Genomic DNA, 19428 nt, shown 5'->3' on the forward strand with positions numbered 1-19428 from the left:
TAATATATTTAGCGATATTTTTAGCTAACAAATTTTATAGCTTTCACCACAGTTTTAGGAAGACGCTGACCAGGAACAAACAGCACAGTGAGAATATAGCTGGAGGTGTGGTCCACGAGAACACATAGCCTCTCTGGCTTTCCTAAACTTTCTTCCTCACAGACTGATGGGACAAAGATCTGACTAGAGAGAAAATGCCCTAAGTCTGAGCTCTACGAAAACAGCAGATCCACACTCCCACGCTACAGAAGAGGAAGGGCAGCACAGCAGCTAAGTCTGAACACCGCAGTTTGAGTCACTGTCTCTTACCCTGGCATGTTTCACGTGTAGGTTTCTCAAACACTTCTTCTTGATCAAATCCTTTTTTAGACTCCTGTTCTTTGTATGAGCGGTAGAAAACAGACCTAAAAATAGAATTCCAAAGGTGATTTCTACTTTCTTTTAGTAAGAAGGCTTAGATTACAGCAAGGGCATTTGGCTTAACTGATATTTGGGAGAAAAGTTGAACCACAAAGCAAAGACAAGAGTCACTATGCCCTAGGGTCAGGCTTCCAGAAGCTCTAAATGGGCTTTACGGGTAGCATCTGACTCACAACTATAAACCCCTGGCATCGTGGATGAGATCAGGGGAACCAGATAATTAAGTTCTTACTGACAGAAGTCCTCTCATAACAGCCCTGAGCAATGCCACCCTAGGTCTGCTCAGGTACCTCCACTGAGGAGTTTTTATATGAAACTACAATGTCCATGCAATATAACCCTAGTGCTGTTTTATAAAATTATACCGGGAGAAAACTTTCTCTTCTAAATCCCCCATGTTTTAATCACCCTTTTATGCTACATAATTAAGATTAACCTTTTTGTTTAAAAAAAAAGGGGGGGGGGAGAAAAATAGGAAGAAAAATGAGATGGGGCACATGGGTAATCCCAATACTCAGAAGACAGAGGCAGGATTGCCATGAATTCAAGTCCAGCCTGAACTACATGGTAAGTTCAAGGCCAGCCTCAACTACATAGTGAGACAGGTGAGACTCTGTCTCACAAGCCAAACAAACAAGAATATAAATAAAACACCATAATTTTACCAGTAGTTATTGCAGAGTTCTAAGATTTCTTTTTACTTCTTCCTTAGATGATTCTGTATTATATAAATGTAAATTATATTTGTTTACAAAAGAAAAACATTTAAAATATCACATCTGAAAACCCAGAGTCACAAGAAAAATTGTCTGTAGCTGTGTGACCACTAACAAGATCTGCTTTTGGATTAGGGCAGTCAAACATATTCTTAAAAAACTTTTCCACTATATTGGTGTTTCAAAAAATTTTACCAAAAGCTTACCTGAAAAAGCCTCGATCCACGGCTGAACGATTCATGATAACAGAGTCTTCTTGATTGTAGCCCGTGTATGAAGCGATAGCCACAATTGAGTTGATCCCTGCAGCACATTGAAAACCACACATTGAAGGACTGTCTGGGAAGCAAGGAAACCTGTCCTTTCTTTGAACTCCACTTTCTTCAGTCATATTTGTCACGAACGCTTGGATCTTTGTTTCATGGAAACTGTCCATGTCTACTCCTCCCTGAAGCTGTGTGTGAGGCAAATGCTCTGCTAGCTAAAACCCTGAAACTGTCACAACAGTTCTACATGTACCTCAGTTTGTAGTTAGGGCACTTCCCCTAACCAAGTCTTTGGATCTTCATGGCAACCCTGTGCCTTAAACAAAAGGAGCATTATTATTCTCATCAAAGCTAAGTTATGTACAACCCCAAAGTGAGTAACCATCAAACTCGAGTCTGAGATCCTTGCCTCCTAATTTCTAGTTTTAAATATGAAACTGGTACTTACTACCTTGCTGCTCTCTCCCCACAACACCACAGAGTGGAGCAGTCTTTCAGGCCACAGTTAATTCTTAGTAACTGCTGCCAGACCGACTTTTCCTGATAAAGACTTGGGTGTAGTGGCAACTGACTATCCTCTGACACTCAAGAGAGGCTGAGGCAGGAGGATCACTTGAGCTCAAGAATTTGAAAACAACATGGGCAAAATAAGACAAGACCATCTTTAAAGAATACTGGGAAGGAGGAGAGGGGTAGAGGGAGGGAGGCAGGAGAGGAGGGAGGAAAAATGGAGGAAGGGGAGAAAGAAAACAACCTTTCTAGGCAACCCTAGCCAACTGAGTCTAATCCTGAAACCTACATACAAGGGAAACAACCGAGCCCATAATTTATATGCATGTCATGGTACCCACACATAGTAATAATAAATAACAAGAGACTGATTTATGGTAAGGAAGTAAAAGTCGGGAATTAAGCCCATAGCTGTATTTGCACCATTCAGGAGACATATGCAGAAAAATCAGCCTATGCTACATAGTGAGTCAGCTTGGGCCAGAGACCTTTTCTTCTAAAAAATAAAAAATTAAATTAAAAAAAAAAAAACAACAACAGAAGACTATTGGTAATATAGTATAACGTAGTAACTAAATTATTAGAAAATGTTAAAACCGAGGAAGACATTAGAAGATACAAAGACCTTGCAGGTCCATGAGGCAGAAGAATTAATGTTGTGGGTGTGAATGGTTATCTAACCAAGGGAAAGCTAACCAATGCCTAACCAACAAAATTCCTAGTGCCATTCTTCACAGATACAGAGAAAGCAATCTTATCATTAATTTGAAAGCACAAAAGACACCAGAGAGCCAAAGCAGTCCTGAGCATAGAAAGTACGAGCTGACTTCAACTTACACTGCAGAGCCAGAGTAACAAAAACAACAAAAAATCAGACACACAGATCAATGGAATACAAGAGGATCCATAACTACAGCTTCCTAATTTTTCCATTTTTTGTGTAAGACAGGATCCATTGTGTAATCCTGATTGAACTGGCACTCAATATATAAACTAGGCTGGCCTCAAACTGCATGAGATCCGCAAGCCTCTGCCTCCCAACTGTCTCGCTAATAACTGGCTGGCAATCATCCATAATTCCAATAAAGGGATCTGACAACTTCTAGCCTCTGTGGACACTTACAAGCATGTGGTACACAGACACAAACATGCAGGGAAGACACACATATAAAATAAACATAAGTAATCTTCAAATGATTCAAGGTCCTCAACATAAGTTCCTAAAACCCAGAAACTGTTGCAGAAAAATTTGGGGGAGTACACATCAACATATAAGCATAGATATGGCTTTCTGAATAAAACTACAATCACTCGGGAAATATGGCCAATAATTCCCTGCAAAAGGAACCATCAATCAAATAAAAAGCAGCCTACAGAATGAGAGAAATTCTTTGCAGCTATACACCCAGCAGAGGATTAGAACCTAATCTAAAGAAACTAAACATCAAGAAAAAGAGCTGAACTGCACTCTCAAAGAAATAAATATGATGGCTAATAAACATTTTTAAAGTGTTCAACATCATCAGCCATCAGGGAAACATAGATTAGAACTGCTTTGTGATTCCCTCTCACTCCAGTCAAATAGGCTATTCAAAAGAAAAACAAAATAAAATGCTGACAAGGATGTGAGAAAGAGGGACCCTTACTCACTGTTATTAGGAATGCAAACTGGTCCCACCCATAGAAATTAGTGAGGTCTTTCAAAAAGCTAAAACTGTACTCTCATAGTTTCTGCTGCCCACACACTCATGGGTGTTGGGCCATCTGCTGAAGTGAAGTAGAACTACCAATGGCCACACCCTTAAAAAAACATTCTCCCTTTCTGGGGAGCCATCAACTCCAAACATTCATTTTTTAAGTAATACTCAAACCATCTGGGCCCTTCCATACCATGAGAAACTTCACTCACATATAAGGACACCCAGCCACATTAAACAACTACCTAGCCCCACACCTCACAAATGAAGGCCCTTGCTCAAACTCAAATTCAGATGTTCCCTTTACCAGGATCATTCCTCATAAAAGCAGCTCTACATTCCAAAATGAATCATTACTTTTGACACTGTACTTCAAAAGGACTTCGTGCCCAAACATAACTCCACACATCCACCTTTTTAATTGATTCATGTTTCCCACCTTCTAAAGTCTATAAGAACAGTCACGGAGTTGTATGCATTTTCTAATCTTCCCAAGCACTGCACACTAAAATGTCGTAAGCATGGCAAATCTTAAAAAAAAAAAAAGAGCAAACTGAACATACCTGCTGGCAGCTCTCTAAATCGTAGATATTCCATAGACCTTGTAGTCACAAGTGGTTTCTGAGGGTAATAGAGAACATGGGCCAAGGTGTCCATCCGAACATGGAAGTTGGTGATATACACTCCCATAGCCTGCTTGCCCATAGCAGACTGGTATGTGTTTCTAGGGGACTAATGGTAGACACAGAAAATAAAGACAATGAATATTTAAGGCCAAATAAGAAAAAAATTGGTTAAAAAGTTTCTGACTTTTTCTCTTTTTTCAAAGACAGGTAACAACCACTATGGCTCTCAACTAAAACAAGAGTAAGCAAATTGTAGAGGTGAATGGGAAATGCCCCTACAGTCTTGGGCATTCCAACTCTTGGTTCCCAGTTGATGGTGCTGTTTCAGGGGTTTAGATGGGGTAGCCTTGCTAGAAGTACATCACTGGGGACCAGCTTTGAGGTTTCAAAGACAAGTGCTAGCCCCACTTTTCTCTGCTTCATGCTTTTGGAGAAGGATGTAAACTCTCAGCTTTCTGTTCCCCTGCCTCTGCTCCCCCATTATAGACTCTTATCCCCTCTGGAAGCAGAACCCAAAATAAAACTCCATCCTTAAGTTTCCTTTGGTCATGGTATTTTATCACAGGAATGGAAAAGTAACTAATAGAAACGTCTCATATCATTTGATAAGATTTCACACTAATTTCTAATATTTATTTAATATTTATTACTTCCACAATTCTTTGCAAATCAGAAGACAAAAGCATGACCAACCTGGTTGTGATCAGGAAAAGGAATAATGGATGCACAGACGCCAAGAATCATTGAAGGGTGAATCTCACAGTGGGTGTATGTGGAACAATAAGCTACTTCTTTCTCCTGTAAATCATCTGGAGTCATTGCAAGCATCACCGTTTCTTCTTCCAGGGTATCAATATATTCTACTACCCCACTGGCCACCAGATCCTGCCAACTAAAATAATTCACTCAATTTCATGAAATACTTTATACAACATGAAATACTTTAACACACAGTCTACTGCTTAAAAATTATTCCTGTTTGTGCTTGTACTAATACAAAAAGAATTCAAACAGAGATAAATGACTGTAACATAAAAAAGCTGCTGGACAACACTATACACTATTAGACTGTACCTGCTATTTACTTTATTTAAAAGATCTGTACATGTAGAGTAGGGGTGGCAAGTGGATAAAACACAGAATAAAGTCTGGTAAAATATATATCCACCCACTACTTGTATTTACTTGTGAAAAGTACATTAAGTACATGATGAAAAAACGATAGTATGAATTAGAAGTGTTCACTTTTTTATTATACATGTTATGATATTATTAAATGTAAAATTTTAAAGCAAATCTTTCCTTTTTAATTTTATTTCTTATTTATGCAGGAGTTGTGGCTCTCTACACTCAGAAAACTGAGGCAATGAAATCATAAGTTCAAGGCCAGTCCTGTATTTTACTGTGTGTTCCAGGTCAGCCTGGTCTACATAGCACAAATGTTCCCTAAAAAATGTATTACTCACATCACATGTACTATGCTCTGCATTAAGGAAGTTATTTATACTCATTAAATCTTAAAATAATAAAAGACTTTCACACTTCAACACAAATCCAACGAGACCACTGTAAAACCAGTAACAAAAAATAAGAAAAATAAATATGGAGTTGCTGATGAAGCTTCTCCCAGGACACTGATAATGCTGTGACCTGGACAGTGACAGTGGCTGTACAGCCTGTGATCACACTAAAAACCACTACACTGTATACTTGCCATCGCAGTTTTTTGAATACATGTATTTTTTTTTCTCACCCACAGTCTCACCTGTAGTTGTTATATTCTCTCTCTTTCAATTGGTCAATGTGTCTCTTCTTCAAAAGAAGCTTCTGTTTTTCCACAATCAGAAGTGGTCTGCAAATACGGCCTGCATCTGTATAGATCCGAATCTCCCGTTCTCGAATATCTCTGATCATAGAAACCTAGATATAAAAGACAGAACAATCTCATGAACTTTCTCATTTTTTGTATGACAACTCAGCAAAAAATACAAGTAGCTGGGCATAGTGGGATCCACCTATAATCCCATCACTCAGGAAGCTGATGGGAGAGGACCAGTTGAACATCAGCATGGGCAAATTAGTAAGACTGCATCTCAAAACTGCTTAGCAGTTAAGATCACTAGGTGCTATTGCAGATGACCCAAGTCATGGGTCACCAAGTCACCATGGGTGACTGACATCATCTGTCACTCCAGGTCTAAAGGATCTTGCACCCCTTTCTAAGAAGTCCTAGACATGGAGTACATACATACATGAAGGCAAACATTCATACATATAAAAGGGCTGAGGACACATGACTCAGCAACAAAGAGCTTGCCTTAGCACATGTGAGGCCCTTGGTTTGCTCTTCAGCACTTTACACTTGCAAAAAAATAAGTTTTAATGGTATAAACAAAATAAATAAAGCTACATTTTAGGTGAACCAAGAATCAAATGAAACAGATACATAGGGTGTTGTTAGCGCATGCCTTTAGTCCCAAGCACTCAGGAGGCAGAGGCAGGCAGATCTCTAAATTTAAAGCCAGCCTGGTCTACAGAAAGAATTCCAGGATAGCCAAGGCCACACAGAAAAACCCTGTCTCAAAAAACAAAAACAAACAAAAAGATAAGCCTATCTTAGTTACCACTGTTAACTATTATTGTTAATCTATTATTAAAAAAAGGTCTCCTGAGTGGGAAAAAGTCCTTAATTATTCAGCTGAGTAATGTCTGGAAGTCAACGTACACAAGTCAATGTAAATTAAAGAAATAATTTTTTCAGTACCACAGATGCAAGTATATATGTTTCTTATTTTAGATTTCTTTGTCTACTTTCTTTTTTTGGTTTTGTTCTTGTAGCACTGGAGAATGAACCCAGGGCCTAGCTTATGCTAACAAATGCTCTACCACTGAGCTACACAGTCCCAACCCTTATTTTAGTATCTTACTAGTTACAGGTACTCCATCCTGTCACCTTCCAATAACCAGCCTATGCTGCTCTTCTTTTTACCCAGGGTCTCTCTGTGCCACCCTGTCTAGGAACTCTTTCTGTAGAGCAGCTGGCCTTAGACAAGCAGATCCATCCCGCCTCCAGAACACTGGGACTGAAGACATGTACACCATGCCCAGCTACTGCTGTCCTGCCCATCTTCCCTGTTTATTCCAAAGCCCTGACTTCCTTACCTAACAGAGAAATGGCTAAAATCCACCTAGAGCAGCTACCAGCCACAGGGGATTACTGAGTACTTGAAATATGACCATCCTGAACTGAACTGTGCTACAAGAATAAATTTCACAGAATCAAAAGATACTAACATTTTTGAAAATGCAAAACAGTACACTAACACTTTTAAATGGATAATGTATGTTGGGTAACACTTTGGATGCATCAGTCAAAATACAGCATTAAATGTTACTTTGTTTTGCTTTACTTTTTATAGTGGTCACTAAAAATTTTTAACTGTGTATGTGGCTCACACTGTATTTCTACTAAGTGGATCTCATCTACAAAACACATGCCTACAAAATATAGAAAGGTTTTAGGAAAGTATGCAATACAAAATTTATGAATAAAAGCACTATAGAAACTAAAGTGCTTTTACGTAAAGAAGTCAAAAAGGAAACTCAATTACCAGTGAATTACCTAACTCTAATATATATAATCTTAGAAGTCAATGACTAGAATAAATTAGTTGTCCAAAAGCTAGACATACTGAAAACTGGGTTATACTTACCATAAAAGTACTTTTTAAAGAGTGAACTCAAGGCCAGTGTGGGTAAAGGTGCTTATTCCCAAGCCTGATGACCTGGGTTCAGTACCCAGAACCAACCTGATAGAAAGAGAAAACTGACTCCCCATGGGTGTCCTCAGATCGCCATATGTATGCCACACTATATGCCCACATGTGCACCCAAAGTAGATAGGTAAATAAACAAATAGACAGACAGATAAATAAGCAATTTTTTTTAATTGTTAAAAGATAAAAAAAAAAGTAGGTAGCCAGGCAGTAGTGACACACACCTTTAATCTCAGTGGAGGTAGAGGCAGCAATCTCTGAGTTCAGGGCCAGCCTGATCTACAGAGTGAGTTCCAGGAGAGCCAGGGCTACACAGAGACACCCTGTCTCAAAGGAAAAAAAAAAAAAAAAATGCAGGTAATGTCTTAAAATTAGCATAAAGTATCAGATTGCTGATAATATGCTTGACAATTCAAGGAAGACCAGTTCAAAGGGAGCTGCCAATGGAAAGCTGGTTCTCACTAGTCTTACACATTCTCTACAAATCTCAGCGCACAGCCTTTTAGCTAATTACAGATTCTTACTTCCAAATGGAGATGCAGCTCCATGGAAGAACACTTGCCTAAGAGAAACAAGTCCACAGAATCAACTGTCAACACTGTAAAGAAAAGGGGAAAAATAGAAAAAAGTCTTACTTCAGACACAATGATGTCCATCTGACGCCGCAATTTCCTTAGTGTGTTCATGAGCTGTTCAGGATCTTTATGGATTCCAACCCAGCAGCCATTAACAAAAATCTTGGTTGCACTGTATGAAAAACCAAAAGCATTCTAGACTTAGCAGTTCTATGTTAACTACAACTTGAAAATTAACAACAATTTAAAAAGAAAACTTGTCAGTACATACTCAGCAATAGCTGCAGGAGAAATCTCTTCTAAATTTTCCATACTCCATTCTTCTAAAAATTCCAAAATTGGAGAAGGCTGAGAACCAACTGAAATATATGCCATCAGGGCTAAATTCTTCACAAGTCCTACAGCATGGCCCTAAGGAATAAGCCAGATAATTATTAACATTAGTTTTACATGCCTATAAAAACTGTTTTCAAAAACATTTTACTTTCAATTTGGCTTCAAGGTATATATTTCACTTTCTAAGAAAAAAATTATTTTTAAAAAACCCTTGATTTTAAACTATTATGCATAATTAAATAAAACATTTCTTGAAGTAATTGTGACATATATACTAGCAGACTTTTTTAAAAGTTTGTTGGAAGCTGGGTGGTGACGGTACACATCTTTAATCCCAGCACTCAGGAGGCAGAGGCAGTCAGATCTCTGAGAGGCTAACCTCTATAGAATGAGTTCCAGGACAGACAAGGATATAGAGAAAAACCTCGCCTCGAAAAACCAAAGGGGGAAAAAAGTTTCTTAGTATGTATCAATTACACATCTCGTATACATTTCATTATAATATTTTCATACAAGTAAAACAGCAACATTTTTGCTGGGTCTCATAGAACAAGCCTTTAGTCTAGCACTCAGGGAGGTAGAGGTAGACGGATCTCAGTGAGTTCGAGGCCAGCTTAGTCTACAAAGTGAGTCCAGGACAGCCAAGGCAACATAGAAAAGCCCTGTCTCCGGGGGGAAAAAAGAAAGAAAAAAAGAAAAGAAAAGACCTACTTTTTTTAAAAGTTTTTATTTTTAATTTAGAGGGGGGTGTACAAGAGTACAAGGCCCACAGTAGCCAGAAGAGAACTTTGGATCACCTGTTCTTAACCTCTGAGCCACCTCTCCAGCCACTGCATACTGAATTTTGATCCTATTCAATCCCCTTTCTCCACTCTTGCCTCCCTCCCACTCATTAATCCCTTTCTTCTTTCCAACTATGGAACTACTTGTCTTTTTGTTTTGGGTGACCCAGTGAGTTCCATCAGGGCTCATGCTTAGAGAATGATGTGCCCATGTGCACTTCAACTATGGCTACACCACTTAAGAAAATGTCACTCCTGCCTCCAGCAACTGATGTCTTCATTAGCAAACTTTAACCTGAGCATTAATTACATTGTATTACCTCTGGAGTCTCAGCAGGACACACCATTCCCCACAATGTATTGTGCAACTGTCTTGGCTTTGCTAGCTTGCCATCTCTACCAATAGGTGAATTTAAACGACGCAGGTGAGAAAGAGTAGATGCAAAAGTCAGGCGGTTTAATACCTAGAAAAGAAGGAACAAATCTTTAAAGTGTGAGTAAGCCCCATAATTCACATTATCACAGAGAGGTGAAGTTATGTTTTTTTATAATCTTCTGAGTACCTTTAGTACCTTTGTCTTTAATCTTTTTACCTAGTGAGCTATATATCTGGTACCAACTTCCTTCTGTCAATTATTTTATTCTTTGCTATCTCTTAGCCCTAGAACGGTAGTTGGTATAAGTTAGCTACTGATAGATGTTAAAGTATATGCTTATCAATTCATACCCTTTTGACACCACTAAGTCAGTACAAATCCCAACACCTTCTCCGGGCTGAAGCCTCTGAATCTAACAGATGCAAATACCAACTGCAAATACTTACAAAACATTAAGCAAAGAAATACATACACAGCCCCTTTCCTTTGCACTGTTACTGGTATCACTAAACTTTCTTCCTCAGTCTCCAGAATTACTGAAATGGATATATCGTCATCACTCATCCATTTACAAAACAGTAAACACACCACCACTTCCTATAGAAATCATGCTCTAAAACACCTTTTCCTACAGTCTCCCGAACATTCATGCCCTCCTCTGGCAATGTCATACAGCCTCTCCCACGACTTGGACCATAAAACCACCACAGAACGGAAGTTCTTCCTCACCCTGCTCTACCTAATGAATTCTTACCACCTCACTAAAAGTTATCTGACCAATTTCTAGAAAGAACTCTCTATTTTTTATGTATTACAAAGTTTTCTACCATTCAATTAATCAATCACACAGTATTATAAAATCTACACGTAGGGCTGGAGGGATGGTTCAGTGGTTAAGAATGCTTGCTACTCTTCCAGAGTTTGGTTCACGGGTTCAATGCTGCCTATAACCCTAGCACCAGAGAATCCATCTTCTGATCCACCACAGGTACATGCATGCACAGACCCACACCCATACATATATACATAATAAAAATAAATATTTTAATATTTTTAAAAGCTATTTTCTCAGCATTTCTAAACTGATACCATCTATATGAAACTTTCAAATACAGAGAACATGATCTAATTATTCTCACCTAGGCTACTTTAACAATCACCTGCCACCAACATATGCTTCTCAAGTTTTCTACACATAGCCAACCCTCCAAGCACTGTTCTCAGCTACCTCTCCAACAAGCTTTCCTAACCTTCTACTTGATTTTAAAATCCTAGGGAGTTGTCCAGCCTTCTTTTAATTATGTTTATCACCAAGTGTAAACAATAAAATGCTGGACATAAGGGATCATGCTTTATCCATCTTTCAATCTTTAATGAGCTGGTACCTGGCACATCACAGGGCCAATGGCAATTCACTAAGCTGAAGTCATAGTGTAACTCAGGCTATCTAAAGAGCTCAATATGAATGAATCTGTTTCCGCAACAGATGCCGATGAGCCCCTAAAGGACTGCGATAATAGTAACTCATGTTGTGAACCCTGAATTGTAAGTGCACTCAGTAATAAACCCTTATTGAATGAAAAGCAAAGGAACTTAGCTCTCAGCAGCCTCCGAGAGGTTTTTTGGTTTTGTTTGTTTTTTTGGGGGGAGGGGGTTGGCTCTTAGGGTTTCTCTGTGTAGCCCTGGATTTTCTGGAACTTGCTCTCTAGACCAGGCTGCCCTCGAACTCAGAGATCCTCCTGCTTTTGCCTCCTGAGTGCCACCACTCAGCTTTCCCAGGGTTTTTTTAAAAAGCATCTATGTTTCTAGGAATCAGAAACTTAAATTTGGAATCTGAATGCAAAATCAATCAGGAAATACTAATACTGGCTTGTTTAAAAAATTACGACAATATGTAAACTAGGCACAGAGGTGCATAGCTGTAATCCAACACTTGGGAGTAAAAGGAAGAGGGCTATCTAAGTTCAAGAACAGCCCAGCCTTGTAGGGAGACCTTATCTCAAAAAATAGTTAAAATTAACTGATTAGTTACAAAAGCTAATGCCCAGTGAGTACTGACAGTTTTTCTGGATAGGCCAGTGAATAAAAGGCAAACGCCTTGTACAACAAAGAGGGTAACAGATTCTCACTCACTGTCATCTGACCTCCAAGGGTCCATCCCACATCACTTAAGACAGATAAAGATGAACCTTAAAGCTTTCCCCAGAGGATGTAGTTCAGGTCATAGAGTGCTTGCCAACTTGCATCTGGCTCTGAATTCAATCTCCAGTTCCTCATAAAGGGGGCATGGTGATACACGCTGATAAGCCTAGCACTTGGAAGGTAGAGGCAAAGGATCTGAAATTTTAGACACTCAAGTTTACCTTTAGCCTTGCAGAGCAAGTCTGAAGCCAGCCTGAACTATATGAAACCCAATCTCAATTAAACACAAACAAACAAAAACTTTAAAAATAAATCAATAGTTTTTCCCATTCCCCATTATTGTACCTGAGAATGGGTACTATGTAAGTGATTACAGAAATAAGGGCTGTGGTGCGTGTAGCTCAGTGGTAGAACTGATCCTAGGTTCTACCTCCAGTATCTCCAAAAATATATACATATATTGTAAGTTTGGGGCTGGAGAGATGGCTCAGCACTTAAGAGCATGTACTGTTCCCACAGAGGATATAGGTTCCACTCCTAGCACCTACGTGTTGGCTCACCACCACTTTGTCCCCAATGCCCTCTCCTGGGTTCAGCAGGACGCTGCATGAACATGCTGCACAGGAACACACATACACATGAAAATAAATAAAAGCAGGGTGATGGTGCACACACCTTTAATCTAAGCACTGGGTAGGCAGAGGCAGGTGGATTTCTTGAGGTTGAGGCTAATCTGGTATACAGTGTGAATTTCAGGACAGCCAGGGCTACACAGAGAAACCCTGTCTTGGAAAAAGAAAAGATTTCCTAAGGAAATAGAGAAGTATTAGAAGAACTACTTTTGTCTTTCTGACATAGGGTCTCACTCTGCAGCACAGGCCAGCCTCAAACTTGAAGCAATCTCACTAGGACTATAAGCATGAACTACCACAGCAACTTTAAAAAATATATTTCTAAACAAATAAAGGGCATGCCTAGAAATTTTATAGGTTAGTTTCTAAAATGCAGCTTGAGACAAACATTTTAACAGCACAAGCTGTAATCCCAAGACCATGGAGGCTGAGGCATAAGAACACTAGTTTGAGGCCAGCCTGAGCTGCGTATCAAAACCCTGTTATTTCCATGACCTATTAAATGTCACTGGTTCCAGATTTTCACACATCACAAATTACTATCTAGTTTATTATCTTGAGTTTCTAAATGCAAGCCAAAAACTTGACTCTCTTGATGCCAATGAATAATTTAAGAAAAACTTTGTTTCATAATTCAAAAACCCCTAGTGATTTTTACATCTGACTAAGGGGAAAAGAAAAAAAAAAAAAATCACTGTGTTCAATAAAATGAAGAGCTGTGCTGGCCCTGTAACTCTTCCTTATAAATGCAGAGCACAGTGGCCACCTCACCTGAGACACTCCAGCCCTGGCCTGATGAGCTTTCTTCTGGTCGCCCCAGTTCCCAGTGGCTAAAGAGTATTTTAGCCCATCAGATATGATCCTTGTTTTAATTGCCAGCTCCAAGTTAAAGTCTTTTCCACGATCAATAAACTTCTGTGCATAAATTCGTACTTCTTTCAGCAAATTCTTAAACATGCTGTTGAATACAATATTGTTATTATAAACACAGAAAAGTCTAACAAAAACATGCATTTTCAACAAAGACAATACCACCCACAAAAAAGGCCATGGCAACCTAAGTTATTATCAGTCTTTTTAGGTTTATATATCCTATATACAAATACATGTAGTTGAGAACAATTAAGATAACATGCTTAAAGAAAAAAATCTTTAGTGAGGCAATGACCAAAAAAGGCTAACATAAACTAATCTAGGGAGCTGAGGAAATGGATCAGTCAATAACATATCCACTGTGAAAGCATAAGGACATGAGCTTAAATTCCCAGAACCATGTATAGGCAGATGACGGTGGTCACTCTGGGGCACTAAGGAAGAGCCACCTATAAAGGAAGTAATGAGTTCTCTCTTCTGTGTCACTCTGTAACTCCTTACCCTCTAAATAAGAACGCAAGCAGAGGCCCAGCAAGATCCAATCTCTTGTTTCCATAGTGATCTCTGTCATCCAGTTCTCTTCTACCTAAAGCTGCTAGAAGTAACCTATGAACCATATACCTAAAAAAGAAAATGAAAACACTTGGTTTTTGGCTTTTAACATATCCCAAAACACAACTTATAACATTCTTAGCTTTAAGAAAGATACTTTATCTCAATTTAACTTTTCACAAAGACCTTCAATCAATAAAATTTAATTTAACTTACCCCAAGAAATAGGCCTTTTTGGTCTCACAGAAATCACTGACACCAACATGAGGGAGCATTTCTTTCTGTAAGACTTCTTTTGCATACTTAATTCTTTTCTCCTTAGTGACACCAGGCTTTGCCCCTCTTGAACCGATGAAGTTTAAGGCAACATTCTGTTCTTGGATGACAAAGGCTTCATCGAGAGACGGTTTAACCTAACAAATAGTCTACATTAAGTTTTTTCAAATTTAAATTTTTCCCTACACTAATTTGACTAACATGCAAAGTTACTCTGACTTATTTTTAGGAAATTAAGGAATCTCAACATTCCAGACCTGGAAGGCAACTCAAATATACAGGTATCTGTCAAATCCACCCAGTGTGAGCAATTTCACTTTCAAGAAAAATACAAATAATTCCACTATTTTTAAAATAGTATGGTTTTTTATATTTTAATGACCAATGCTTTAAAAGCAAAAGCCAAAAATAAGACATTTCTTTTGTATATTTCAAATATACTTGGTGCAAGTTACATGGTGCAATTAAAATTTACTGGGCTAGAAATGCTTTTCATTTCAGTGTTTGGAGGAAGAAAAACATTTAACCTATCAATGAAATCACTCGCTCTCCTGAAAAGCAGACTGTTCTAAAACTGCATTGTTGAACAGACCTGTATTCGCTCCTGCCACTATCTATGTCCTCTGAGCAATCAAGTCGATAGTGTTCCCATCTAGTAAAGGATAAATAATTCTTGCTAGGGCTATAACTCAATGTCTGAGAACCTGTGTGGACCGAGGTTTAAACCCTAGTACCCCCAGTCCCCGACAAAACCTTTTTTCCTAAGTTCTATTCCAATTTTAAAATTCTCAATTTCTAATTATATATAACAGTGGGCATAAGAACTCAGACGTAAGAATAAGAAGCTTGGCATCTGTAATTACTCCTCAATCACGTACCTTATCATACATGTGGATGCTTTTATAGAGTGTGTCTTGAGTGTTTTCTCTCATTCATCCACAATTTTTAAACATCCAAATATTAATCATGGTACCCAAGGTCAGAAAAAGGCCAAAGAGACCAGTCAAAGAGACTATGGTGTACATGCCTGCAATCCCAGTACTCGACAGTCAGAGTCAGAAGACTGCTAGCCTGGTATAGTGAGATGTAGAACAGCCTGGGCGAAAAAGTGAGACCTTGCCTCAAACAATTAACAACAAAAATCCCACAGATGTATGGTGGGTCAAGAAATATTTTGTAAAGGGAACCTGGTACCACTATTACAAAGCTATTTAGTTAAGGCGAATAGGATTGGGTTTCAAAAAGGTGTTAACAACTAAAATGTACTTTCAGAAGATTAAAAATTATGCCTTCTTGTACAGTGAAAACATTCACTGTACAAGATTCACAATTGTATGGATTCACAATCAGTCCATACTTCATAAGAACTAAAAGAACAAACAATAATTTTGAGAAACCAACATATGTAAAGCAAGTCAGGTCTCTTACTTTCCTGAGACAGGTTTGGTGGCAGGCACCTGTACTTCCTGAGCCATCTTGCTACCCTGCAGTGATTATTATTGATGTGTGTGGTGTGTATGCTGTGTGTGCCATAGCCTGCTGTGGCCCTGGTTGTCTCCAATCCCCTTTCCATGGGATCTGGCAACTGAACTGAGGCACTAGGCTTGTGTGGAAAGAGCTTCTAACTGCTGAGTCATCTTGCCAGCCTAATTTTTTAATTTCTTGATTTTAATAATTATACTATGATTCTATCAATGAATGTTCTGGTTCCTAGGAAATCAATGCTGCACTAAACAAGCATGACATCTACAACTTATCCCCAAACGATCCAGAAAAAAAAAAAAAAATAAGACAGAGAAAATGTGATAAATGCACCTGGATCTGAGTAAAGACTGCCAGAAAGTTCTAATACTATTCTTTCAATTTTCCTGAAAGTTAGAAATTCTTTCAAATAAAGTTAAAAAAAAAAAAAAAAAAAAAAACAGCTATCAACTATTCAATTTCCATTTTTACTAAATTGCAGCAGATTGGCATGCTTTCATGGTTCTCCTCACTGCTGCTTCTTCACACTGCTGTCATGAACCCCAACTGCTTCCACTTTTCCTCTCTCTTTTACAGTGGACTGTCAGCTCAGAGAGCTAAGCTGAGCTCTCACTCCACGGTAAACGACAGGTAAATTGCTCTGAAGAGCATTTCTGCTGTTTTATGGTTAGCAACAATCAGCATCTCTAAGTGTCTTATAACAGGAAACATGCATTTGCTTTCTCATTACCATTTCCATCATCTCTGGATCTTCAAAGTCATAAATAATATGTTCTAAAATATCTCTATCAGACACAAAGCCTAATGCCCTGAACACAATTATGATGGGAACTTCTTGCTTGATGTATGGTAAAGTTGCCACGATGCGCTGGCCAATAGCACTCTTCTTTGCACCCTAGAAAAAGTGATATCAGAACATAAACATATAAGAGCTCAGAAAAACACAAAATTATCAAATGGCCAATTAGTATATATGCTATATATTTTTTAAAAAAAAGCATGTCTGTCTATTATCCTATAGCTTCTTTTAAAAACCACTGAAACAGCCTTAGTACATTCTGGTTTTAGTTTGAGATAGGCTCTCACTATGTAGCCAGGCTGGCCTAGAACTCACACTGACATACTTGCCTCTGCCCCTGCAGAGAGATTAAAAGTGCAACATCACACCCAGCGGGTTTACTGATTTATGGACAACCTGGTCATTAAGAACTTCCCTTCTCTACTATCTGCTTGCCAAGATTCTCCAAGAATTACCAAATACCACATTTGGAAACGACTGTTGGGTGCCATCCCTGCCCACAGTAGGAGGGGAAGAATAAGCAGATTGTGAGTAGCACCTGGAGAAATGTCTCAATGTAAAGAACCCACGTTCAGCAACCAGCACCCACATGGCAGCTCACAATCATCAACCTCAGTTCTAACGGATCCAAAGCCCTCTTCTGATCTCCAAAAATACTAGGAATGCACATGGTACACACACAGACACAACAGACAAAACACGTACATACATAATAAAAATAAACCTTAAAAAGAAATACAGAGTGATGGTCATTCTATAAATCTTAAATCCCAGTACCCCAGAGGCAGAGAGAGTCAGACCTGGTGGTCAGTTCCTAGACCACCAGGACCACCTTTCCCAAAATAGGTTAGGTTAAAAAGAAAAGGAGTATGGAAAGGCAAATACAAGGAAAGCTAAGAACAGAATGAAAAGTAAATGAAATCAGAGCTTATCTATTTGGACAGTTTCTAAACTAACAGCCTCTCATATGCAAATTAGCCAGGAACACGTGCTTAGATATTACACTCAAATCCTCACCTTGAGCTCTAAGCTACACCTTCAGCCTTCATCTCTCAACTGCTATCCGGGTGTTTCCACTTGAGCATCTAGCATTCCATTATTTTATTTTTATCATTATTTTATCAGGTGGTAAAGACATTTGCCACAGTACGCTAGAGACCAGAGTTCAGTGATGAGAATGCAGAAAAAGGAGAAAGAAGAAAGCTGGCCCCACAAAGTTGTCCTCTGGCATCCACATATATGCTGTGACACATGTCCCTTGCCCCATCATCATGTACACATACAGGATAAATATTTTAAAATTGTTTTTGGTGGCTGGAGAGATGACTCTGCAGGAAAGAGCACTGGCTGTTGGGTGTTCTACCAGAGGACTCGGGTTCAAGTCCCAGCTCCCACATGGCAGATTGCATCCATCTTTAACTCCAGTTCCAGGAATTCCAATGATCTCTTCCAGTTTCCCTGGACACCAGGTAATCATGTAGCACAAAGACATACATGCAGGCAAAGCACTCATGCACATAATAAAATAAATCAAATATATTTTAAATTACACTTCAACAGACCGAGGAGAAGCCTCAGTCAATAAATTATGAGCTATATGGAGCATGGGGCCTGAGTTCCACCTCCAGATCCACATAACACACTGTGAGTGGGTTAAGAGCCCTGGCTGCTCTTTCAGGGGACCCAGGTTTGAGTCTCAGCACCCACATGGCGGCTCACAACCATCTGTAACTCCCGTCTCAGGGGATCCAACACCCTCTTCTGGCTTCTGTGAGCCCATATCTGCCGAATGGTGCGGGTACACATATAGGCAAAATACAAATTTCAAAAATAATAATAATAATAATAATAATAATAATAACAACAACAACAACAACAGTAAGTTATGTGTGGTGGCTTCCACTGGTAATTTCCATGATGGGGAAGCAGAGACAGGCTGGTGGTGGTGGTGCACATCTTTGATCCTAGCCCTCAGGAAAAGGAGGCAAGTAAATCTCAAGTTCAAGGCCAGCCTGACCAGGACAAAGTGAGTTCCAGGACAGCCAAAGCTACAGAGACAAATCCTATCTTGAAATGGCACCTCTCCGCCCCAAAAAAAGAAAGTCTGATGGGGAAGGAGACAGATTCAGGGGTTAAAAACATGTACTGTTCTTGCAAACAGCTGACTTCAATTTCCAACCCACACTGGGAGGCTCATAAATGCCTGAAACTACAGCTCCAAGGAGATGCCTCTGGCTTCTTACAGCAACGCGCTCACATGCACACAACCACATACAGACACACCTAAAACCAAATATAACTTGGGCACAATGGCACACACCTTTTAATTCCAGCACATTTTGAGGGTAGCCTGGTCCACAAGTGAGTTCCAGAACAACTGAAGTTACCTAGTGAGATCCTGGCTCCAAAAAAAAAAATCAAAAAGGCCAGTCGGTGGTGATATACACCTTTAACCCCAGAATTTGGGAGGCAGAGGTAGGTGGATCTCTGAGTTTGAGACCAGTTTGGTCTACAGGGTAAGTTCTAGGACAGACAGGGTTACACAAAGAAATCCTGACTTTAAAAAGAAAAAAAGAAAAAAAAAAAATCAC

At 39.1% G+C, this 19428-nt stretch overlaps 1 protein-coding gene across 1 annotated transcript in view; it reads right to left on the reverse strand.

Moving 5' to 3' along the window:
- Window positions 1-19428, reverse strand: part of Polr2b (RNA polymerase II subunit B) — a 39785-nt gene that overhangs the window by 9087 nt on the left and 11270 nt on the right. The window contains exons 7-18 of the mRNA XM_055629229.1: window positions 16769-16933; window positions 14497-14693; window positions 14230-14349; window positions 13627-13813; window positions 10025-10168; window positions 8858-8997; window positions 8647-8758; window positions 6001-6155; window positions 4929-5127; window positions 4173-4341; window positions 1343-1439; window positions 310-404 (exon numbers count right to left, since the gene is read on the reverse strand). Of these exons, the coding sequence (XP_055485204.1) occupies window positions 310-404; window positions 1343-1439; window positions 4173-4341; window positions 4929-5127; window positions 6001-6155; window positions 8647-8758; window positions 8858-8997; window positions 10025-10168; window positions 13627-13813; window positions 14230-14349; window positions 14497-14693; window positions 16769-16933 (1780 nt within the window). The remainder of the gene's footprint in view (window positions 1-309; window positions 405-1342; window positions 1440-4172; window positions 4342-4928; window positions 5128-6000; window positions 6156-8646; window positions 8759-8857; window positions 8998-10024; window positions 10169-13626; window positions 13814-14229; window positions 14350-14496; window positions 14694-16768; window positions 16934-19428) is intronic.

Source organism: Psammomys obesus, unplaced genomic scaffold (assembly GCF_907164565.1).
Source record: "Psammomys obesus unplaced genomic scaffold, mPsaObe1.curated_primary_1811, whole genome shotgun sequence".
In the NCBI taxonomy this organism is placed as follows: domain Eukaryota; kingdom Metazoa; phylum Chordata; class Mammalia; order Rodentia; family Muridae; genus Psammomys; species Psammomys obesus.